Here is a 26027-nt window from a genome sequence, read left to right as displayed (position 1 = left end):
ACAACTATAGATGGTTATAACAAAGTAAAGAAACAACATTTAGATTTTGGGATGGTTTACATTCACTTCCTGACAGCTATTTATGTATTTGTTTTCACAGGACAGTTGCAGGATAGTGGTGAGAAAAGTTTGTCTGCAGCCCTGTCTATTGTAGTGTTAAAGTCTTTTTTGTTGCCATGCATGTTTGTGAGTAGTCCCTAACCTGTCTTTTGGGGGGCTTTGCCTGCTGCACATACTGGGTTGGAGGGCTGCTGTGGTTCCTCCAGGCCAGTGGGGGGCAGAACCACTCCACCTCACTCAGGTAGATGAGAAAGGAGCAGTCTGATCCGTCGACACCGTAGAAGGCATAGCAAGGGTCTGATGTCCAGCGTGCACGCATCCACTGGTTGGAATACAGAGACCAAATACATTAAGGGCAGTTTATGTACAATCATGCATCAACAAAATCATATCAGCACATGGAAAAACTAAAAATAGCAGGTCAGAAGGGATTATGAATGATTTTTTGTCGCAATAGTTCCTTAACTCAAGGGCTATACGCAGGTTATCTGCTACTGGGCTGCATAAATCAGGAACACGACTAAATACATTTAATTGAAGCGCTACATCAGGCTTTTTTGCTGTAATTACCTTGAACTTGGCATAGCTTGTCTCTGATGAATCTTTCCGCATCACAACATGTAATGTCTCGCACCAATACGATAGAGATTTTAAAGAAGCAAATGAAAATTACCACTGCAATTTCAGCTATTACTGATGCAACGCGTCACTAAAAAAAGAAAACCTGCTGTACCATCATATCTAAAATTAAACCAGCTGATTGATACACTCACATCTACTTTCCCTGGACACTCTGGAAAGCGGGGGTCTCTTGGTACTTCACACTGGCTTGACGTCCCATCTCTCATTACTGAAAAGACAAAATTGAATGTAATTTTACATAGCATAAATGTATTTCCTGTAGGCTGGCGAGCAACACACTTTGATCCACTCCCATTTTGAAATATCAAGCCAAATTCATACAACTCAAATCATCAAAGAGAGCTAGGATGGAGCAATAAAGGAAAAATACATGGTTAAAACAAGGTCAAATTAAATATACAGTATGTAATTTCTGCCTCTAGGGGGAAAACCTGAGTAATGTATAGAAGTTGTTGTCATTTTTAAGCAACCACCACTGCTGAATGAAAATCTGTTAAAATGACTCAGGGACACACGTTGACAGATAAGGTTATGAGTAAACTTGAGTAAACTTGCGGATTTTTCAGGGCTTGAACATTTGGAAACATTTGGGAAATGTAAGTACACAACTCAACAAAAGATACAACAAAGGTCTAGTCATTTTTAAATATTTTAATAAGGAAATATTCATATTATATATAACCATATCTGTGGTGACTATTCAAAAAGCAAAACTTGTCACCTGTGGTGGTTTGGGATGGTTCGTTCTTGACTCGACTCCAGAGCGAATAAAAAAGAAAAGTTGTAAAAGTAATATCTTTGGGTGAGGTTCCCGTTTATTTGAACAAAAAGGATAAGGTAAATTGACAGAACAAAAAGAGATTCTACTGTTTCTCTGGCTGCCGTGTAAAAACTGTGTGTGTGTTCCACCACCACTCCACTCAAACTAATCAACACTTCTGATCAACAACAGCTGGGGCCAGGTTTGGGGTAAAAGAAAGTAACTGAAATATACTTCCCCTAGTGGAAAAACAAATACCTGCACAACATAAAAAATGGCTCCTACACACCGGCCCCATAATTGTGTTGGTGTGCACTTACAATTATATAAACATATTTCAAAAAGGAGCCAAAAAGGATGTGTATGTGTGTGCAAATCTTCTTCTTCTTTCTTTAGAAGTAAATGTCCATAAATCAAATCTTCTTTCTTTAGAAGTCAATCCATATTTCAGTCTTTAATAACAATCTTTATGTCTCCAACAGCATGCAGAGTTTTGTGACAGGTCTCTCCAGAAAGCCTGTCTTGGTCTTCAGCTGAACTGACCGGACAACACCTCTCCTGTCTGGAAAGGTTTTGGTCACTTTACCCATTAGCCATGAACTTCTTGGAGCAGAAGGGTCCATGATAATAACAATGTCGTCCACAGAAAAATTCCTTCGTGGCTTTGTCCACTTTTGTCTTTCTTGGAGCAGTGGAAGGTACTCTCTTACCCACCGCTTCCAAAATAAGTCTGACAGGTACTGTACCTGTCTCCATCTTCGTTTGATGTATACATCACTATCATCAAACAGTCCAGGAGGAAGAAGAGGTTTGGCCTTCAGCAGAAGAATGTGGTTGGGTGTAAGTGTTTCCAGGTCATTAGGGTCATCGGATAGTTTGGTTATTGGGCGACTGTTGAGAATGGCTTCAATTTCACAAAGGATAGTGCAAAAGCTTTCATCATCCATAGTTTGCTGTTTGACAATGGAATACAGCACCTTTCTTATGAGGCGAATAATCCGCTCCCATGTTCCGCCATAGTGAGATGCAGCAGGAGGGTTGAATGTCCATGCTATTCCTCTTTTTGCCAAAGCACTTTGCATTTTGTTGTGATCCAGGGCTTTAAGAGCTTCCCTTAACTCTCTTTCAGCTCCAACAAAATTGGTGCCGTTGTCTGACCTGAGGTTGTAGACTTGCCCACGTCGACACATGAACCGTCGGATGGCATTTATGCATGAATCTGTTGTTAGTGAGTGGGCTGCTTCAAGGTGTACTGCCCGACTAGTCATGCATGTGAAGATTACACCATACCTTTTGACCATGCTGCGACCTCTTTTGATGTCAATAGGGCCGAAATAATCCACACCTGCATTAGTAAATGGTGGTAAATCTGGCAGGAGTCTTTCAGCTGGAAGGTCAGACATTTTTTGTTCTCCAACTCTGCCTTGAAGACGACGACAGGTAACACAATCAGCAATGATTTTTCTGCAGGCTGAGTTTGCATTTGTTATCCAGTAGGTTTTTCGAAGTGTAGATATCATGTGATTGCGTCCAGCGTGACCCACTTGCTTGTGAATGTGTTGTAAGATAAGTTTGGATATGTGTTGATCTTTAGACAGAATTATTGGATGTTTTACTGTCTCAGGCATGGATGCTTTTCTCAGACGACCTCCTACTCTCAACAGCCCATCTTGGAGTATGGGATCCAACCTGTAGATGTCACTGTTGGAAGGCACAGATGATGCGCCTTTCTCCAAGAGAGAGATTTCCCTGTGAAATCTTTGCTGTTGGCAGAGGCGTGCAATTTCCAGTTCTGCAGTATGTAAGTCATCCCGTGTCAATGATTGAACATTCATATTTGCTTTGTGTTGCTGATGTCCTTTATTGCATGCTTTACCGTTTTTCCTTAGCTGTTGAAGCAGATCTTTAAACTTCAAAAACCAGGCGACTGAAGTTTTGAGTTTTTCCCAGTCTGAAAAGTAGGTCAGAAGCTTGTTCATGGTATTGGATGCATCATCAACAACACAAGCATTAACTGTGAGGTCTTGTTTAACCTCAGGGTCATCCAAGGTGACGGCAGGTTTGTTTACCTCCTGTTTTGGCCATGTTCTTTCCTCAGTCAGCAGAAACTCTGGTCCTTTGAGCCATCGTTCACATTTCAGAAAATCATCAGCTGACAGTCCTCTTGAAGCCTCATCAGCGGGGTTCTGCTTAGAGCCAATGTACCTCCACTGGGCCACCTCTGTGGCTTCTCTTATGACAGCCACTCTGTTCGCCACAAATGTGTGGAATCTCTTTGTTTCACTTGAAATGTAATTAAGCACAGTCGTGCTATCGGTCCAGAACACTGACTGGTCCAATTCCAGTTGCAGCTCCTTTGTAATCATCTTATCCAGTCTGACAGCTAATACAGCAGCAGTGAGTTCAAGCCTTGGTATTGTGGTTTGTTTCATGGGAGTGACTCTGGATTTTCCAATCATGAAAGCAATGTTAACTTCATCAGAGATGCCTTTCAATCTCAGATAAGAAACAGCGCCATATCCGTGTTCACTAGCATCTGAGAAGTGATGCAGCTGTGCATTGCTTACCTTTCCAAAGTTCTTTGGCTTGATGCACCGTTCCACCTTTAACAGTGACAATTTGTGCAGATTTATCAGCCACTGTGTCCACTTCTGCAGAAAGGTTGGTGGTATTGTGTCATCCCAACCAATTTTTCTTTTGCACAGCTCTTGCAGCATCAGCTTGGGAGGCAGTGTGAACGGTGACAAGAAACCAAGAGGGTCATAGATAGAATTAACCACTGACAAGATTCCACGGCGGGTACATGGACGACTTTCCAGTGCAATCTTGAACATGAACATGTCTGATTCCGCACACCAGTGCAATCCAAGAGCTCTTTCAACAGGTAAATTGTCTTTATCCAAATTGAGTTCTTTGGTTGCTTTGGAACGATTTTCTTCAGGGATGCTTGCAATAACTGCTCGACTGTTGCTCATCCACTTTGAGAGCCGAAAGCCTCCTTTGGCACATGCAGCAGTGAGATCTTGTACCATTTGCAAAGCTTCCTCTTCTGATGACACAGACTTTAAACAATCGTCCACGTAAAAGTTTTGCTTGATGGTCTTTAATACTTCGTCACTGTACTGAGCCGTGTTGTCATCAGCAACTCTTTTCAAGGCATAATTGGCGCAGCTCGGTGATGAAGTTGCTCCAAAAATATGAACCTTCATTCTGAAGTCCACCACAGGTTGTGTCACATCTCCATTATGCCACCACAAAAATCGAAGGAAATCAACGTGTTTCTGAGACACATGAACCTGGTGAAACATAGCCTGCACATCGGTCATGATGGCAACTGCTTCTTGTCTAAATCTGAGAAGAACGCCAAAAAGGGAATTTGTGAGATCAGGACCTTGCAACAGCTGGCTGTTCAAAGATGTGCCCTTGAAACTTGCTCCACAGTCAAATACAACTCTCAATGTTTTCTTTTTGGGATGATAAACCCCATGATGTGGTATGTACCAGATTTTACCTTCAGTTCCATTCAGTTGCTGTTGAGGCACCTGCTCCGCATAACCATTTTTGATGACATCATTTAGGAAGTGCACATACTCCTGATGATATTCTGTGTTCCTCTGAAACTTTCTTTTCAAACTCATGACTCGCTGTTCAGCAATGCATCGATTGTTTGGCATTATGACATTATCAACTTTAAAGGGTAAATCAACACAATAGTGGTTGTTTTCAAGGCGAATTGTTTTTTCCATTATGTGAAGAAATCTCATGTCTTCTCTTGATATTAAAGCGTCATCACATGACCTTTCATTGAAGTCCTGGTTGTATTGCGTGATTAACAACTGTTCCACTTTATCAATGGAGATCTTATTGACAGTGACAGTAGGGCAGCCATTCTTCCCTGCATCACTTCCACTTCCTTTAAGTGGGCCGTTCACCACCCACCCCAATAGGGTCCGAACAGCATAGGGTCCGTCATTACAGCTGTTAATAATTTCCCACGGTTCCAAAAGCTTTGAGGCATTTGTGCCAATCAACAAATCCACTCCAACTTCAAGCTCGGGAACTTTAATCTTTTCCAGGTAAGGCCATTTTCTCAGATCCTTTTCTGTTACAATATTGTGTCTTGTAACCGGCATGGTTTGCTGAGTGTAAACCTCAGGTAGGTCTAGAAACCTGTTCTCATCATAACCAGCTACTTCCAGTCCAGTCAGAACATGAGTCTTTACAGTATGTGCTTGTCCCATTGTTCGCAGGAAGATGTGTGTTTGGATGCTGTCCATGTTCAGCTGTCTCATCAGGCGTTCTGTACAAAAGGTAGCTGAGCTTCCTGGGTCAAGAAAAGCGTAAGTGGTCAAAATTTTGTCTCCATTCTTAGCCTTTACTTGTACAGGTACAATTGAGAGAACACATTTCTGCGTACCGGCCCCAGTGCGAGCACAGGTCTGCTGAGGGACAACCGTGTTGCTTGATTGCTCAAATGCTCTGAATTTAGCTGGGTTGTGAAGAATTGTGGGATGTCTGAAGTTACATACATCACACGTTAGACGTTTCTTGCAGCTTTTGCTGATATGACCTGGTTTTAGACAACCAAAACAAACACCACTTTGCCTTAAAAGATCAAGTTTCTCACGATGCACTTTGTTCTTAAGATGTACACAATCTTCTATTGCGTGATCCTCTTTACATATGCAACATGATGTGGTCTTGCTTTTTGATAGAGACAAGGCATGGATGAGCGGTGTTTGTGCAGACTTTATACCTGCTGAAGTGCTTACAGCTGCCACAGTTGCTGGATTTTTATTCCTGGGTGAAAATCTTGTGGGAGCTTTTCCTTTAAATGTAGCAGTTTGTGTGTCTTGCAAGTTACCAAAGACAGGATCAGAGAGAATTTTGATCTGATGTTCCAGAAAGTTGACCAAATCAGAGAACAAAACTCTACTTCCACGTCTCTCCTGTAGGTCACAAACAGCTGCTCTCCATCTTTCTCTTAATTTGTAGGGCAGTTTCATCACAAGCTGTTTCAGGTTTGATGGTACATTCATTTCTTCATATACTGTAGACTTTCCATCATGTTACAACATCCTCTCAAAAACAACATGTATGTTTGAAGAGAACCAACATCTTCAGCTTTTATTGGTGGCCAACTTAAAGCCTTTTCCATGTAAGCAGCCCCAATCTTCATTTCATTGCCAAAGTGTTCCTTTAACAAGTATTTGGCTCTGTGATAGCCTTGATCATTTGACATGTGATAGCAGCTTCTGATCAATTCTCTAGGTTGCCCCCTGGTGTGTTGTTCCAGGTAGTACAAGCAGTCCTGGAGATTATTGACTTTTCTTTCAACTCCCTGTTCAAATGCCATGATAAAAGATCCATACTGTAGAGGGTCACCATCAAATATGGGTATTGCTCGAGGTGGAAGAGATGCTGAGTGTTGTTGTTGAACCAGCTGAGCAGTGATTTCTGTTTGTCGCTGCATAATGTTGCCAATGTCCTGTATTTTATTTTCATTTGTGTTCATTTGTGGCGTGGTACAAACATTGCTTGACCTGTGACCTTGCAGTGAGTTGAAGACAGTTGTGTTGCCTCCTGGTGCTCTTGGTAGGAATTGCATAGGTTGTATTGAAGTGAAGGTTTCTGTAGGCTGTGTTTGTACATACTTTCTTTCTTTAGGGCGTGCATCCTGAAGGTGTGAAGGTGGTTGCTGTGAGAGTGGTTGTTGCACTGTTTCAAACTTTGACCTCTGTGACATTTCCATTTTTGATTTTGTGGCTTTATCGAAATATGAATTCATTCCATCAGATGGTGTAGAGCCACTTCCCACCATACTGCTTTCCAGTATGGCTATTTTAGCTGTAGCAGCAGCTAGTTGGGTTTCCATTTCCAGTTGTTCCTTTTGTCTTTTTAATCGTTCCTGTTCTGCATGCAGTTTCTCCTCCTGAGCCTCCAGTGCATGTTTTTTCTCCAAAGCAGCCATGTGTTGGATCAATGCTGCCTTTTCAGCCTTTGCTCGTAAGCATGCAGAACTTGTGATGGAAGATTTGGATGAAGATTTAGACTTAGATGAGACCCGTGTTTTTCCAGGGGGGAGAACATTTGAAATACTGTCATTGGGTTGAATCTCATCCTCCTGGTCAGCATTTAATTGAATCTCATCCTCCTGTATTACAGACTGTTTGTCACAATGTTCTGGTGCATCCTTCAACCATTTATACACATCACACATGAATTTCTCATTTGCTTTAAACTTCTGTTCAAACCATGTTTGCTGCCTTTTGTATTCTTCTTCAGGCAGTGGCATTTCCATCAATGCACCATGAGTTTCAGCAGCAGCTTCACACAGTTTGTTAAACTCATTTAAAAGGGTTTCAACACTGCACAAAGTATCACTTGTTATTTTGTCACATAACAGATTATTGATCTGCAACTTGATTTTGGATGCTTGATTCAAGGTTAACTTCCGGTTCCTTTGCAGGTTTTCAATTAGCAGTGAAACACCTTTTGCAGTTAATTTTCTTTCTCTTTTTTCAACATCACTTTTTACAGCACGCTCCTCAATTTTTGCAACATCACCTTTAGCAGTTGGAACATCACTTTTTGCAACACGCTCCTCAAGAACATTTTCAACATCAGCATTTTCATCCATTTCCACACTGTAAATATGTCAACTTGTGACGTCAGCAGCAGAACAATTGCAGTCATTCACAGGTGCTGATTATTTCCTCCTTTTTCCAATTAACTTTCATTTCATCAACATCCATGACATCCAGTTCCACAATCCAATGCATCAAGACTGTCCAGTTCCATTAAATCACTCAAACAGGCTCATTTTCTTCAATCATGCAGTTTATTGTCTGCTGCGTCCTTTACCTTTCTCCTCTGGCTCTGTCTGATGAACAGGAGGGAGGGGTTGCAAGCTCCATGGCCTCCTCTTGATCCAAGCAGCAGCAGCCTCTTTCCAACAATGCTGTTTCCTTCATCCAGGGCAAAGCTCTTTACTTGTCCTCCATCCAGGGCAAACAGTTTTTACTTGTGTGGTGACTATTCAAAAAGCAAAACTTGTCACCTGTGGTGGTTTGGGATGGTTCGTTCTTGACTCGACTCCAGAGCGAATAAAAAAGAAAAGTTGTAAAAGTAATATCTTTGGGTGAGGTTCCCGTTTATTTGAACAAAAAGGATAAGGTAAATTGACAGAACAAAAAGAGATTCTACTGTTTCTCTGGCTGCCGTGTAAAAACTGTGTGTGTGTTCCACCACCACTCCACTCAAACTAATCAACACTTCTGATCAACAACAGCTGGGGCCAGGTTTGGGGTAAAAGAAAGTAACTGAAATATACTTCCCCTAGTGGAAAAACAAATACCTGCACAACATAAAAAATGGCTCCTACAATATCAAAAGGTAAAGGTACAGGTATTGACAATATATGCTTCTTGTGAGTAAAAGTCAAGTTGCATGCCTTTGCATTACCCACAGTCACTGCTTCATTAGTCTACAGGCCCGCTAGCTTAACTCACTTAAATCAGATGGCTTTAATATGAATATTTATCCTCCAGTGAAGAAAACTATTCCAATAGCAATCAACCAGCGTAATAATATCTCTCAGCTCATTTAGCAGCATATGGTGCATGGCAAAGACTCTCAAAAGTCTTATTTCTTAAACCTAATAATTTTCACAAAATGACTGCAGACATGACCTTATCTGACCCACGGGCTCACCCCTCCAAACCTCACATTAACAGCTTTCCTCAACTTGCCTGTGGACATTTCACAGTAATATTCACTTTCTCTCTCATCATTAACATCATCGCTTCCAGCTTATGCCGTGTGTGTGCCGTCGGTACCCATAAATCCCTGTGGTTTCCCCTTTGCATCATCACACCGTATCGGCTCCACTGCAGTGCACACTTAACTATTCACTGGGCTCTGACAAAGCAGCACAGCCTGTCTCCCACTGCTGCCAACAGTCCTAGGGTTACGCTAGCGAGTATGTCTGCTCACTTAGGCTACACTCACTGTATTAATTGCTCCACTGACTTAGTTAACTGCCTCTGTGCAACTGATGTGAGGGAAAGACAGGCAGAGAGTGACAGATAGAGAGAGAATTGGAATGATACCGTCTGAGTATAGAAGCAATGCAGCTTCAGTATCTCATTTTTTCTCTGTCTTTCAAACTCTCCCCCTCCCTTCTTCTCTCCCTCTTTTTCTCTCTGGACCAACAAATTTGCCTTCTCTCTAGGTTGCGTCTGTTTCCATTTGCCTAATGAAAAAGAGACATTTCTCCACATAAGTCTTCCCCGGGGCTTCTCTTCTCCATCGACTGTGAACACACACGCAGAGACACACGTTGCTTACAAATATGATTACAATAGCGGCCACTGTAGGAACAATTACCAATGTGGTCAGCTAACTAGATAAACACTTGACTCCTGTCCCTGCAAGACAGAACATAAAAGCTTCGTCAGCGCTTGAGGGGAAGGAAATTCTAATCACGCCCTCTTTCTCTCATTCCCCCGTCATTCCCTCTCGCACATGCCTGACCACGAGATAAATAAACTGCCACTGAGCCGTATGATAATAAAGTCTGCCGGCAGTGTTTCAATTCATCTGTGATTAGAGGAAGCAGCAGTGTTTTCATTCTGGCGTGTGCCATCGTCCCTGCAGATGCAGCAGGGAAAAACAAAAGGAGATGTAACGCTCATTTATTCTCTTGTAAAGAATTGGGCAATTACCCTCAAGAGAAAAAGTGAGAGAAGAGAGTACGAAAAAATGATTATAATGGTTTTATTATGTGTGTGTATGAGTATGTGTGTGCACGTACAGAGTTGTCACAAGCTTAGTGTTATTTAGGTTCTGATTAAAAATGTGCAAGAGTCAGACAACAGAAAAACAACAGGGTTGGATGGAAGCAATAAAGCGAAGATGAGATATACAGAGATGACCACAGTGTACCGCATGCACAACAGTGCTTCCCAGATGACTTGATTACTCACATTTATCTTCCTACTTTTCTAAAAATAAAATCTGTCTTCTGTCTTATGAAAGAATTCTTCCTGGTTTTGCCTTAAAGCTAAAGCCAAAGCAAGAGAAAATGCAGCAAAGTATCCACAAGATGCTCTGGAACTCTCAGACCTCAATTTTTAGATTTTGGATTGATGTTTTTGATAACCTATTTCTAATTTTACTGCTGTAGTCACACATAGCATCAATATTGTTTTGTACGGTTTAGTGAAACACTCACCTGTGTTTTTTGACGATACAGATCGTCAGAAGAGTTCTTTATCAACTGAAAAATCAGCTACATTTCCTCATTTAAACAAGTCTGTGACTGTGTCTCTCTCCTCTGCATGTGCGAGTCTGAAGATGTGGTTTGTATTCTGTTTTGTTCCCTTGTTAATATCAGCAGCAAATGAAGCTCCAACACAAGCTGACAGCTGTGCAAGAGTCCAGCTGCACTTTCAGTTGAACATTACTGAAGAATCTCACTAAATGCATCTTTTTTCTCTCTCTTTTCTCTCCCCACACCCATTCTCTAATGGTTAGAACCCATTCAATGTAATATAATCATCTGCATAACATAATACAGTACATGGTTCAAACCAGAAAAACGAAAAAAGTTTCAGATCTGAATCATGTCCTTCACTCTGAACTCCAGCTTCCAATGCAGGTAGGGTGATTCATGGCTCTTTGGTTTTAGCTAAACAATGCAAAAAATAATTTAAACTTGGGTGTCTGCCATGTGTCGTGCATGTCTTTGATTGGATTTATTGTGTATGTTTGATTTTATGACCACAATCCAAACCTGTTTCCCCTTCCAGTAAGTAAGTTAATCAATAAACTATTTATCATAAGCCAAAAGCATCTGCCAAACAAATGCAATGTAGTGTAACAAACAGGTTGCACAGGGGTTCAATAGCACATCGATGTCAGTGTACTCGCACAGAATACATGTTTGAGATAGGAGGATTGAACTGAATTGGGCTGGGCAGTACATCGATTTTTAAGGTATATCGATATTTCTTCAAATGAGATATAGTTTGAGACAATACCATTTATATCAATATAATGTGATAATGGGCTTCATAACCCCTTTATTCTGTAAAGCCATGCCAGTTTGCGTCTCTCCACTCACAAGTTGTCCTGCAACACAGCGTGCTGCGCTTCTTTTTTTTAATCAGTCCTTTAATTAGTCTACAGTGTGACAAACATAGGCCTGTATGTTGCAAGTGCTACACAAAAATCTGTCCGCCCCATGAATGAAATCACTGCAGTAGCACCCATGCAATACATCATTATGCTGCTTATGTGTGAGACAGAGCTGCTTGATTGTGTGAGATGAGGGTTGGTGTGTTTGATTGTGTGTGAGGTGAAACCCTGTCTTTGCATTTTATTTTAATAATAAGTGGGGTCTCAACTGGGCTCTGACTTACAACTGAACATTTAGCCCAGTACAAAGATACTGTATAATGTGAATCGCCATTAGGCCCAAAAATATGGAGATAAGAATTTTGGTCCATAGCGCCTAGCCCTAATAGGATAAGATTGCTTGATGTTGTGTGAATACTGTACAGTAGATACTGTACTTATCTACTGTTCTTGTAACTTAATAAGTCTCCCAGAGCCATATACTCATGACATCAATCACTTATTTTCTCATCACATAAAGTAAAGTAAAACAAGAGGTTAAAAGCATTTCACACTGATGATGATGATGATGATGATGATGATGATGATTAGTGCTGTACCTCTTCCTTGCACCATACTGTTTTGCAGTATCTGCTCCACCTTGATGGCCATGTTGGAAACATTCTGGGCTATAGCTTGGATCCTCTCCACCAGGCTGGCTGGTTGAAACCTGCACACACAACAACAACAACACATAAACGTAAAGTGAAGAAGAAGCGATAAAGGCACACAGAAATAAGAGGAGCCTTCACACTGTTTTCACACAATGTAAACTCAATTTAAATCAAAGTACCTTGCACAAAAAGCATGTACCTCTGCATCAAATAGAACCACTAATCCCACACCGGTACCCATGGTATCATTTCCTCCTCCTTATTCCCCGTTTTTGTCCAATTCCTGTTTCAACTTTTATTCTGTCTCAGTCTTTCTTCCCCTCCCTCCCGTTTTACATCTCAACAGATGTAGAAGTGTTGGTGGGAGATGCAAATTGTTAGACACTTGGTTGGAGCGTGAAATAGAAAAAGACCTGTGCTGTTAATACCACTTCCTCTGTAGAGTGAGAGACTTCCCGTTTACATAATAGGATGTGTGGGAAATTTGTGTGTCGTTGTTGTGTGAATGTGTTTGCATCGGTTTGTGTGCTCACTGTACTGTAGTTCTGCATATTTCCAAAGCATCTGACTGCATGATTGCATATCACGCAAAGCCAAGCCTGTGTAACCACATATTCTCATACTGCTGTGCCCATTATGTCCATTTAAATGACTTGATTTCAGTGCACATTCTGTGAGTGAGCTTGCGCGTGTACATGTGTCTTCCTGTCTCTCTGTATTGTCTAATCAGCAGATGGTATTAACCCTCATTAAACTCAGAGGCATAAATGCACCATAAAAACACATCAGAGATGATGATCAGAACTATTGATTATGTCTGTGTGTAGGGGATGGAATGCAAAGCTGCTTAAATAAATACATTCCAACAGCAGCTGTATGAAAATGAGCTAAAATAAAAAAGGAGGCAGCCATAAAAGTCACAAGAAGTCACTCGAAAGCATCACTAAGTGTTTTTTCCGCTCTGTTTAATATGTTTACTAAAAGAGAGAAGCCATTATTGTTTAGTGCATGTATATTTCAGGGGCAACAGCTTCCTCCAAAATATTAGACAATCTGCAGAAATGTAAAGCTGATGTTACTTTCAGTTTTTAATTTGCATAAAATAAAGCTTTTACATATGTAGAAATACATCTCTGAATGTGTGGCGTATATTATGTAAATAATTTAGAGTTGGACTTTTATTTTTTAAGACTTCCATTAGCAAAAACTAACAGATAGAATGCAATGCAATCTTTCAATAAATAAAACAAAAACAAATTAACTTTTTGTGGAATAAGTGACATGAAGTTCTCATTCAAGATCTACATTTTCAAAATGTTATGATTTCATTTTTAATCATAATTTAAATTAGTTTTAACTTCTGTAATTCAGAATGTCTATCTAGTCTTTATATGATGTTTTTTTAATGTAATTTTGTCTTTTCCCCGGTCTGAAACCCATGTGGCAGCGCACAGGCTGACATCTTGCAGTGGATGTTTACACACCACCTGAAGCTCAATCTTGACAAGATCACACCGAGCTGCTCCTCCTTCCAGGGAAGTCATAACTCTGTGGTGTCCCTGGCTCAGGCTGTAAGGAAACTAGGTGTGACACAGTCCTTTGCCAATATTGCTGGGACAAGATGCTCCTGCAGATTCATGCACCACAACATCAGAAGGAAATGTCCGTTCCTCACCCAGGAGACAGCGTAGGTTCTGGGTCAGGCTCTTGTCTTGTCTCGCGCCTAGACTACTGTGCTTGCATGTGCCAGCAGGCTCTCCCACACTACGCAGCTTCTCTCAACCCTGCAACGGGTATTGGTGGCTGCTCAAATCTGATTCAACTCAGTGGTACCATGCTGCAAACGGCTCAGGCCCACCCTTCATCCAGGACAGATTCAAACCACACAAGCCAGCCCCTCCACTAAATTCCTCTCCTGTCAAATGACTTGCTACTCCATCACTACAAAGACAGCCCTCCTACTGCTCAACAAAATCACGACTGTTTGCTGTCCGGGCTGAACAATGATGGAATGAGCTCCCTGCTGATATCAGGACTGCAGAAACTCTACAAATGAAAACTCATCTTTTCAGACTGCATCTTGGCCCATGAAAACAAGAAACAAAACAACAACAAAAATTCTCTTGCTCTTATTGTTTCTAACTATTTCACTTCAGCTTATTTGATTAAGTTGATGTACTTTGCATGATTCTTGCAATTTTGGTTTGTGTCCATATGTTTGCTACTTGCTTTGCATAAAGTCATCAGCCAAATAAATGTATTGAAATGTGTGTGTTTCTGTCTCCCTAATCAATGTCCTCCAGCTCTTCCTGGGAGATCCCAAGGCGTTCCTAGGCCAAATGGAATACATTATCCCTCCAGCATGTTCTCGGCCTGCTATGTGGTCTCCTCCCAGTTGGATGTGCCGAGAATACCTCCACAGAGATGTGTGCAGGACAAGTCCAGACCCGCGTAATCAACCTTCTTCAATCAGAAGGATCTACACGTTTACTCAGAGTTCTTCTGTATATGTGAAGTTCTCACCAAATCTCTGAGAGTAAGCCCCGCCCTGCTAAGATAGAGATAGATCATTTGGGGATTTTCTATCTATGATCTCATTATTCAAGCCATTATCCCTAGCTTATGAACATAGGTGAAGGTTGGAATAGATGGACAAGTAAATCAAGGGCTTTTTCTTGAGGATCAGCTCACGGATCACTATGACAGTCTGATCATCAATCTGATTTGGGGTAGTGAATCTCTTCAAACCCTAAGGGGAATAAGTCACTGTTTTCCAGCAGAGTAGTATGGCCTCAGACTTAAGGGTGCTGATCAACATCCCTGTTGCTTCACACTCGTCTGCATAGTTGCACTTCCCATTCTGCACCACCAATGTGTTGGAAAAACAACTGAGAATGTTTTCATTTCCATCAGTTTGATTATTTAGCAGAAAATATTATCTGAATAAAAGCATATGACAAAACTAACTCTAATTTCAGTGAGGTGAATACAGCGTTCACGTTAGTGAAAGCTATTACCTAATATTGTTTTATAATGAGATCCAGCATTTTATTAGGCAATAAAATTATATTAAAACATTTATATTGTTACATGGAGCATTAGACAAAAGTTGCTGTAGAGGATTACAGCTGCCACGGTACCCATCTTATAAAAAGTTGCCATGTATTTGGCCTGAAGGACAAAACCTTTTCTCGGTAAGCTGAGTAACCCCTGTTACTGTAAAGCTCTCTTTGGGGGGCTTGGCTGTGACTGTGCAGGTTGGCCTCTATAAGACCTGACCTTCTAATCTCACCTCTAATGCCTGCTACAATGTGAACTCTCCCAAGAGATGAACACACAGAGGAGGAGAAAAGAAGAGAGTCATAGAAGGACAGACTGGGGCAGGGAATGGATGAAAGGCTGAAAAAAAGAGGGGAGAGTATTGCAGAATGGGATCTAAAGAGGGCAAGAACACAAAGAGAAACATACAGTGGTAGAGTCAAGGAAAGACTGGAATAAAAGCAGATAGAAAATGAAGAGAAGATCAACCATCTAAAGCAAACAGACCCAGAGTACCAGGGGGACCTTTGTGTTAAGAGAAAGAAATGATAAAATTAAAAGATCCTGGGCCCCTTCGTGTGGAAGCCAACAAAACAGCTTGACTAAAACATTAGATGATAATTATGATCAAAGAATACAGAGATATGCATATTTGATGGCCCACTGTTGTGCGCTACTTGCAAACTTCCTTCCTTTTGATGAATGTAGACAGTTGGCTCTTTTACAAATGAGCGAAACAAAACAGAAATGAGGAAGAGCAAAGAGAAGACAAAACGGAGGAAAGTATAGGGGGAGAAGAAACGGCGGGAGGAAATCCACTGACAGATGCCAAGCAGAAGTGGAACACTGTATGAAGAAGAAACAGACAGAGAAAATCAATGACATCTAGAGGAAGATTTTTCTAAGTATACAATGTTTTCTCATGTTCTCCTCAATTTTCTCCCTCCCTCCCTCGCTATCTAATAAGCTCATCTTCTTAAGGGAAGAGGACAGATCTGGCAGTATCTCATCAACAGTAGCTGTCCAGAGCAAGAAATGCATGACATGGTGTGAGAATGTCAGCTTGTTGGTTTGTTTGATGGCTGATGTCCGTTTGTTTTGGGGTGCGTCCTTACTTATTCCACCCCTCGTCTTGGTGTTAAAATATCGACAACAAAACTAATAACAATTTGTACAATATCTGATGCTGAAACAGATGTTTTAATGTTTTTGTAGTTATACTATCTTTGAAAGAGTACAAATTCAATGAAACACATTTATGAAACAATAACTTCAACATGAAAAAGATTCTTTTTTGAAAAGTAACTGCTTCGAAAGCCTTTTCAGGCTGTGATACAACTACCTACTCAATTATGAGATCTTTTCAGCACTTACTTACATAGCCTGACAAATGTATGAGCCAACAGCTCTTAAATGTGCCAGCACACAAATCAGATAAACATTTGCCACAGCTATCGGTGAATTTCATCTTATTCCCCCGACAGGCCAATTGTAGTCAACAAGGCTATAACGGTCGATACCGATGTTTGACCAAACTATCAGTGCATCCCTCATACAGTGGCACAGAGAATTAGGTTTGAACAGCATTGTTTATTTCTCCTGCTGATCTATGCACAGAGCAACCGAAATGAAGAAAAATGAAGTGCAAGAAGAATTTAAGTGTCCCCTTTGCTGGCTACTTCCAGCAAAGCTGCAGTATGACATTGACTTGAGTGCTGTGGAAAAGAAAGCCTCCTGGGATAAAGGTTGTTACTGACGGAGCTTAGATGGGTGCTTAAGGGGGGAGAAATAGGTAAAGCCAAGCCAGAGCAGTGATCTTCAGAGAGCGTACGCCTGAGGGGAGACTTACCAATCTCCCCTCTCATCCGCTGCACAGTGTAACGGAGTGAATCAACTGCGCGTCCTTTCCCCCTCGTTCATCTCCCTCCCTCATTTTCTCAGGCTCTTTGCTGTCGCTGTCCCTCTGTCCCTCCCTCGTTATTCTCCCTCCGTTTTCTGCTCTAACGAGTGGCCGCCCTGTGGGCGAATCGCAGGCTGGGGCCTCAGACATCAAGTCCCATTCCCTGCTACACGGGAGTGTGTCAGCACCAATGAAGCTCACACGAAGATGAGACTCCCACCCTGTGTGTGTGTGTGTGTGTGTGTGTGTGTGTGTGTGTGTGTGTGTGTGTGTGTGTATGTATGTGTGTGTGTGTGTGTGTCTTTCTGTGAATGCGTGCCTGACTGGCCTGGATTTAGGATATGTTTTTATAAAGCTCTCTCTTCCCATTTGCTCCTATCCCCGTTGGCAAAAATCACACTTTACCGCGTCACTCATACACGACTACCTTTTTTTTACACACTCACTCATCCTGTGTGTATGTGTGAGTGCGAGAGGAAAAGAGAGCTTGGTACAAAATTTTAGTAAAAAGGGACAGAGGCCAAGAAAGGAAAGGCAGAGAGAGTAAAGGTTATTAAGAGATAGAGAGATGGAGGCAGGAAATGAGCAGAAACGAGTGATGGAGTGAAATTCATCGGACTAAAGAGAGACTTTGGTCATCCCTGTAGTGTGTGTGTGTGTGTGTGTGTGTGGCCATTAATCCTGCAGGCTATGTCCTTAGCCAGAGGTCTGTGCCCTGGTCTCCCGCCCAGACTAGCTTTAACAAGTATTACCTCAAATGAACCAGTTCACAGACACACACATGCATGACACATTTAAAAACACACTCATTAAACCCATTTTATTCTCCTCCTTCAGCAGGGAGCCATTAAAGGAATCTCATCAAGACAATAAGTGTGTGTCTGTGTGTCTATAAGTGCCCACCGCAGTTTCTTTAGTCAATACTCCTTTCATTCCTCTTCCTGAATCAAAACTTTCACTCCAGCTCTAATAGCTGCTACGGTCCAAAGATCCATTCAGCTCAAACCAAACAACACTGTACTGTAATAAAATGGATTTTTTTTTTTTTTCTTCGCAGTGTGTTCTGAATTTGATTTCGTATTGTTCACAGAACGTTGCTGTCGAAGAGAACAACTTTCAAGGAGAACTCACTTAAGAATTACACAAAGAAAGGTGAAGTCGTTGTCGCACAAGTTTGGGTGCCAATCTCTGAGCTCGGAGGAAGTTTTCTTTGGCTTGCTCAGTGATGTTTGGTCTCTGTGGGGAGTCTGATGTTTACTGTTTATAACCCATCAAAACATTTCATGGCTTGGTTCAATTTGTACAAACATAATTTTAGAGAAGCCTTGAAATGCAACTCAAGTCTCACATTTTTAGTTCCTACTTTCTAACTTTAGATCTATAAAGTGGCAGCGAAATAATTCTTCGTTCCGGTGAATCAGAGTGTGAACAAAGCAAACCAGTAGTGGGCTGAGGCTATGTGCAGGATTTTAAGGCCAATTTTGTCGGTGTAATTGCATATTCTGTTACATTGATGTGCTTATTTTGTGGTTTTTACAGCTACAGTTTATGTAAATGTAATATTTTCCAGATAATGTAAAATTATTTTAAATATAAAATCAATCCCTCTCATATATGATTAAACCACACATCATTATTTTCTTAGGGGTGCATAGAGAGGGTAAACAAATAAACATAAACATCTTGTGAAATTAGACCTTGCCTTTGGAGTAACTAAAGCATTGCATCTCTGCTACAAATGTGGGTAATAGGTTGAATGTAATGGTAATGGGGCACCTAGCCAAGCTGAAGGCACTGCTGGTGGGGGTATGCAGCAGTGGCTAAGTGCTTTTTATCCCCCTGTGCCATTCAGGCACCACGACTAACCCTTAGTATAACGCAATTTTGATCATGCACACTGTATTTTACGCCCCCCAAGACCAACTCTGCTTATAAAACATGCAGAGCTATTCATTGAATGTGAAAATTAAAAGAGATAGGCTAATGCAAAACCTGTCAATTACCATCTTGAATAATTCAAAGGCGTGAACACCATCATGGGGATCCTCCCCATCTCTGTCCTCCACTCCGACATTGTGAACTTGGCATGACATGTGCTTGTATTTTTAGATGATAATGAATTATGCTTTGTTAAACTCACAGTATATAATTTCTGAAACAAGGGGTCTCTCAATCAAAGACGTAATTAGCGTGGGATTATGGGAGTTATTGTCTTCTTTGTTAAACAACCATGATAGCCAATGAAAATCTATCAGCAGAAATGTTAACGACAAGGTAATGTTTTAAATTTGTATTCACATTATGTTAAGTCTCCTTTGCTGACTGCGTTCATCCCTCTCCTGGAAGTTATAGAAATAGGCAACCTTATAAAATGCACCATTACCTTCAATAAAATGACTGATTTCTTTGGGTTTGAACATTTTTGGAATATTTTGGATAAGTACACAACTCAACAAAATATACAACAAGGGTCTAGTTGTTTTAAGACATTTTAATGCAGAAATGTTAAATCTTTAAAGGGGCTCTGTGGAGCTTCTCTGCTGTGCTGGAAGTTAGCAGTTAGTTTATGATAACAGACTCCATTTCTAAGCTAACATTAGCTACTGTTGCGCTCTGTTAGCTGAGCAGAGACACACACTGAGACAAAACACTGGAGAATCTGCATTAAGTCACACACGTTGGAAAATCTGACCCAAATCCTTCACGAATAAATCCACACTCCATCAGCATAGGCTTGTATAGGACACAGAGAGATGAGGAAGGTCTCGTTTTTCACATCACCTTACAAACCACAAACATATGGCCATTAAAAAGAGATTGATACGTGGAAAATGCAAATTGTTACATAGGGGCCCCTTTAAAGAATTACATATTTTATGTTCCTTGTGCTAAAATTATTACTCCCCCAAGGAGGTTGTCACCCATGTCCCTTTGTTTGTTTCTTGGTTGGTTGGTTGGTTGGTTGGTTTGTGAGCAGTATTATGGTAAATGGTAAATGGTCTTGCATTTCTATAGCGCTTTTCCAGTCTACTGAAAGCTCAAAGCGCTTTACAATACTTGGCACATTCACCCATTCACACACACATTCATACACACATTCATACACTGATGGCGGAGGCTGCCATGCAAGGTGCCAACTGCTCATCAGAAGCAATTTGGGGTTCAGTATCTTGCTCAAGGACACTTCGACATGTAGCTGAGGGGAGCCGGGATTCGAACAAGTGACCTTCCGATTACTAGACGACCCTCTCTACCTCCTGAGCTACAGCCGCCGGATTACACGAAAACAACTGTATACTTTTTCATTAAACTTGGATGGAGGATGGGTCTCAGCCCAGAATAGACCCCATCAACTTTTGATGTGAATGGATTAATAGACAGATCCAGTTCACTTTCTTTAACTTTATCTTTGGAAGCGTTTTTAGACATTTGTGTTAATTTCTCAGGGAATAAAGCATGGATCATGATGAAAAAAAGCTGCCGTATTTATATGGCTGGTATCTATGAGTGAGAACAATTTCATGCAGCACCTACATCTGGTGATCTTAAATTATGATTAAGCAGTTATGGGTGGTTTAAAATTCAGAGTGAAACAGGGCTAGAGAGTTTGATATTAGATTAGGCTTGATTGAATCAATTGCTGAGTCTTGGCGGAGGTAGGCACTCCAGTGAGTGCCATTCTAGTCATTTCTGTTATAAAAAAATGCAGTAATTTGTTACTACATTTTCAACTAATGTAAAGAGACACTGGACTATCTGTTATTTCTCCAAGTCATAGGCTGACAACAATACCAGTGGTGAAGGGAAAACTCTTCATTAGCTATATTTTAAACAGGAAAGTCACACTACATTGATTTCAGCTCTTGCTTGACCCTTATTACACCCTGAGCACAACCCTCTATCCACCCCAACTACCCCCTTCAAGGCAATAATTAGAAATTGATTTCTGTTACTGTAACACATGCATGTACCATCTTAGAGTCCCTGACAATAGACAGAGTTACACCTTTAGCAGGGCACTTCCTCCCAGCCATGGCCTAAGACTAGAATGACTTCCCCCACATTAAACAGCCCATTACTAGACATTGATTGCAGTTAACACCGACGCCAGACCGTATTAATCGCTCCATCCTTCCGCTCTAGTGCCTCCGTGCACATCTGAACCTGAGCGCTTATCTGGGATCATTTAACAAGGTTTGAGGAAGTGAGGGGATTTCTGTCAGTGTGTATCACATCACTCCTGCTGCACCGAGTTTAGTCAGGCCGTTTGAAAATGAAAGCAGTCAGAATGAAGAGAACGTTAGATAGAAAAGACAAATTGGATGTTTTGGTACTAACGGGGCAAAGAGAGGAGCGGTTTGATAAAGGCAGTAGCGGCAAGGTCACACAAGACTTGTCTGTTTGCAGCAGTGATTTTGAGGTAATAGGCAGCAATTTCCACAAGCGAAAGTAAGAGAAAAAAATGAGAGTGAAGATGAGAGCAAAATACAATAAGGTGACGAGTAAAGAGGAGAGCAGATAGAAGTCATGACTACAGTGGAGACAGAGATGTGATGTACGGTATGAATGACAATGAGGAATACATCTTAAATTTGAAGGTGTCATTATAATATTTCATGTCTCTCTTTTATAAAGGGGAATTGTACAAAGCTCTACCAGCTGCTCTCTGTTTATACACACCTGAGCCAACCAAAGCACTCCTGGTACTGTACACTGAAAACCTGATTAAAGTGCATTATCTCTATGTTGGCAATCCACCATTTATATTGTAATTTCAATTTAAGTGAATTTTAAACTACAGCTTAATATGATTTGGTGTTTTCACAGGAGGAAGAATAGGGGCATGTAATATATGAATGCATTAGTTTAATCTGCAGATCAGACCATTAAGCTCAGACAGTGTATTTGTTTGCAAGGTGATAAAAAGATATATCTTTCTGAACCATTTTAGAATGTTTTTAAATAAGATTTGTTCAGTGAAAACTAGAATTATCACCTAGCGATTGTTTGCCTCTGTGCACCTGTCAAGTTGAACTTTACATCAATGTATGTTGAGATGCGTAAATATCATAAAATAGCCTATGTAGTTCAGCCTTTAATTTAATAAAAGGTAGATGATTAAGTGTATTTTTCCAAAATGAAAGTAATCACTATGTTGACATGTATGACTCAAGTGAATAATATCCAGTGAGAAACATGCTGTCTTCTCTTAAGAGACTATTTTAACAGAGAAGGACAGAGGACTGATAGAGAGCTTCATCACACAGTGCAACGACAATCACCTGAGCTCAATATCAGCAAAACCAATGAGTTTGTGGTTGACTACTGCTGTATGTCTATAAATGTGTAAATTCACTGACAGAAACAGAGAGCAAAGTAAAGTTCCTTGTACATGCTTGGCCAATAAAGCTGATTCAGATAAAACAAATAGAAGCTACAAATTGTAAAACGTGGGTGCTTCACGCACATTTTCAACCCAGCAGCACAGAAGATCAATACATCGGTGCAGTTTCTAGGTGGGCACCCAAGATTAGTGTCACCAGTACAGTATCAGACCAAATGTGAAATATAGTCACAATGCCCCAAATGGCTGAAAAAGTGTTTTTGCAGAATGTTATGATTCTTGAGTTATGGCCAAAAATGTGTTTTGTGAGGTCACAGTGACCTTGACTGTTGATGTTTGATTACCAAATTATAATTAGATCATCCTCAAGTCCAAGTAAATGTGTGAGCCAAATGTCAAGAAATTTCCTCCGGGCATTCCTGAGATACGTTCAGTAGAATGGGATGGAAAACCCCAAAACACCATCACAAAAGTAGAGGTCTCAAACTTGCATGACCCTTACATTTAAAATAAATGATTTCATCTAATTTTGGTGTGAATCTCATTATAGCCACATGTATCCAGGGAGTTCTGATTAATTTAATACGAGTTTTAGTGTTTACCAAAACCAGTTGGAAATGACTCAGAATCAAAGTGTTAAATGAAGGAAAAACTGAGCACACCTGTTGATTGCAGAGCTGAGCTCATCCAGGCGCCGTGCGTCGGTGGAGGAGGTGTTGTCGAGTTTGGACAGGCTGTCCATCCTCTTCAGAATAACCTCCAGCATGTCACTGATCTTCCTCAGCACACCACGTGACTCCACGCCTCCCAGCACTGATTGGAGAGACACACATAAGGAGAATAAAAAGCTGGACACTGGAGCACATAACCAAGTTGTTGAGCAGCATGCACATTAATCACAAACCCTACAGCTCTTCTGGCTCAACTTACTGTAGTTGATTTTGGCTGGATTCTTGTTTTGGACAACTGTCTCTATGCACTTCACTGCAATGCAGATCAAAAGCAAAGTCTCTACTGATTTGTGCCAAACAAGTGTTTTATGACTAAAAAGATGGAATTCAAATATAAGAACATTTGAATATCAATGTTAAGTGTCCAACTCTCTCTATTGAGATTATAGGGCAGTTTTTTAATGTAATAATATATTTATCTTACAACGTTTAATGACAATGTGAGGCTGCAATGGAGAAATGTATCACTTGCGGATTCATCACATTTATCTACTCAACCATTTTTTTTTGTCATGGCTAATAATCCAAAAGGAAGTAAAGGAAGACGTGAATGAAAATCTAAGAAGCAAATCCAAACATGCTATGTAGTAAGTTAACTGTGTATCCAAAGACAAGTGAGTCATAACAGTTTGATCTTTTGATCTGTAGAGCAGTTTGCTGATGTCACCTCACTGATTAAATCAGTTTTACGGTCTTCACCATTAATTAATATCTGAGGCAGCCAACACAGAATGTTCCCTAATTCATGTAATTTAAAAACAATGATTGCACAAGATGTGTTTTTTTAAACAGAAGTCAACCTGAGTCCTTGTTCTTAATAAAACATGACAGTTATACAAACTGAAGCTTTATAAAGCCTTTCGATGTTATTTTCCCAATAATGTGTACAAAGTTTGCTGTCAACTGACATCACAATTAGTCACTTCTTTTTCTAATCAAAATACAATGTAAACATGTTTTTTAAAAAATGTATTGTTAATATTTTTGATAATTAATTGGAAGAAAAAGGTGTTTGGGGAGATGGAGGAGCATGTCCCTTTCTGTTTGATTGGCAGGCTGGCAGGCTGCCAGAGTGCTGGTGTTACACTGCAGTTGGGCTGTTCACAGGCTGCACATTTAATTGAAATATCATCATTGTAATATTGCCAAGTATAACATTCATTTTTTTTGATAAAGGTCAAATGTGTGACTAACCAGCATTACAAGTACTGTAGTGCTGCACAGATGCCCTGGATTACCAATCTTGTTCTCTCGATGTAAGAAAACATGTTTGTTTGGTACAGACCCCAACAAACATCACATTATCATGATTTTGTTAGTTTTTTTCAGTGCCAATGAAAACTGCAAAAGTAATCATTCCCACTTATCACAAATGATATTGCGATGGGATAGCAAAAAATATAATATTGACTTAATGCTAAACTAAGGGATTTTTTTCTTCAAAGGGGAACACAGGACAAGTGATTTACAGAGCAGATATGTGCTGTATGAGAAAAAAAGCTATTTAATTTTAGTTGAGGCTTAGAATATGAATCAATTGTTATTAAAGCCGTTTTTTATTTTGTTTATCAAACTTTTACTTTTCATTAATTCCCCCAGTTTGCTTTGAGCTGACATAAAGCTGTTATTTGTTATTTTCTGCAGCTGGATTGATCAACCACTCTGCTGACAGACAGTCCCTGGTTTCTAAAAATGACCATTTTCCTTAAAAGAAAGACCACCCCTACCATAATACCAGTTTAACCTCATTAGAGCAGCTCCTCCTCATTTGAGCCTGTGTTTTAATTTTCATCATTTTTCAAGTCTAAAAAGCCAACAGAATGATTATCTCAGTCTTTAACCTGTATATCTTAAGCTTGATCTCTCATTTTCTCTGCCAACAGCAGTGCACATCGCCCAGTGCCTTATTCTGATCTTGTCATAAACTGGCTTTTGTCAAGGCCAGACACCCAGACACTCTGGAGTCTGATGTCTGAATATGGGCTTATTTTATATCCTTTGATACCCTTTGATATGAGAATAAGATTTCCACCAAGACTATGAGTTATGAAAAGCCAGGAACTAATTACGCCAGGGCTCTGTTTCTCAGTCGGTGTCTGTGTGATGGCCAATTTATTTCTTTCACCTATTATAGCAGAGTGGGCTCTCTGTTGATATAAAGGAGGGGCTGCATATGTAGTTGTGTGTTGGTGTGGAGGGATTAATCATTGGCCATCAGAGTTGAAAAGTATGTCTTAACACATAAGCATGCACACACAGTTGCAGCTCCAGAGACAATGAGGGAGATAAGTAGACCAACTCTGTGACTTGTTTAAAGGTATACAAGACCTCATTAGGATAATTACACCGACACTGCCAGGGTCAGAGTGTCTGAATTCAACTCATAATGGCTCAGAGTTTATTCTTTTTCCTCACTTTTTTCAACACACATACTGGATAAAGACACAAAGCAGATGTAGTAAGAGATGCTTGGCCTTTTAAGCACCAGTACGACAGATCTTAATGTACATAACCATTGTTTTCTTTTGCTGTATCATCCTTCATATTGCTACAAGCCAATGGGCTCTGTAAAAAAAAAAACCAAGGCTACTTTATGTTGGATATGGGGACATGAAAATATAAGGAAAACCTCATCGCTAACATGCTTGATCGTTATATCACCAACTTTATCTACAGTCTTTAAGACCCTAAAAGTCGGCTGTTATGACTCAAGCTATCAAACTTTCAAATGAAAAGTGCCCATTTGGCAATATTTATG

The 26027-nt window shown here is 40.5% G+C and overlaps 1 protein-coding gene across 2 annotated transcripts in view; it reads right to left on the bottom strand.

Annotated features, from left to right (window-relative positions):
- LOC140996577 (alpha-1,6-mannosylglycoprotein 6-beta-N-acetylglucosaminyltransferase B-like) overlaps positions 1–26027 on the bottom strand; it is a 129180-nt gene that overhangs the window by 66465 nt on the left and 36688 nt on the right. For both annotated transcript variants that reach the window (XM_073467016.1, XM_073467023.1), the window contains 4 exons: positions 23201–23351; positions 12202–12311; positions 834–910; positions 203–382 (listed from right to left, as the gene is read on the bottom strand). In XM_073467016.1, coding sequence (XP_073323117.1) covers positions 203–382; positions 834–910; positions 12202–12311; positions 23201–23351 — 518 coding nt within the window. The remainder of the gene's footprint in view (positions 1–202; positions 383–833; positions 911–12201; positions 12312–23200; positions 23352–26027) is intronic.

The sequence above is a fragment of the Pagrus major genome, chromosome 1 (genome assembly GCF_040436345.1).
Source record: "Pagrus major chromosome 1, Pma_NU_1.0".
Lineage (NCBI taxonomy): Eukaryota > Metazoa > Chordata > Actinopteri > Spariformes > Sparidae > Pagrus > Pagrus major.
This window is presented reverse-complemented; position numbering and strand designations above follow the sequence as displayed.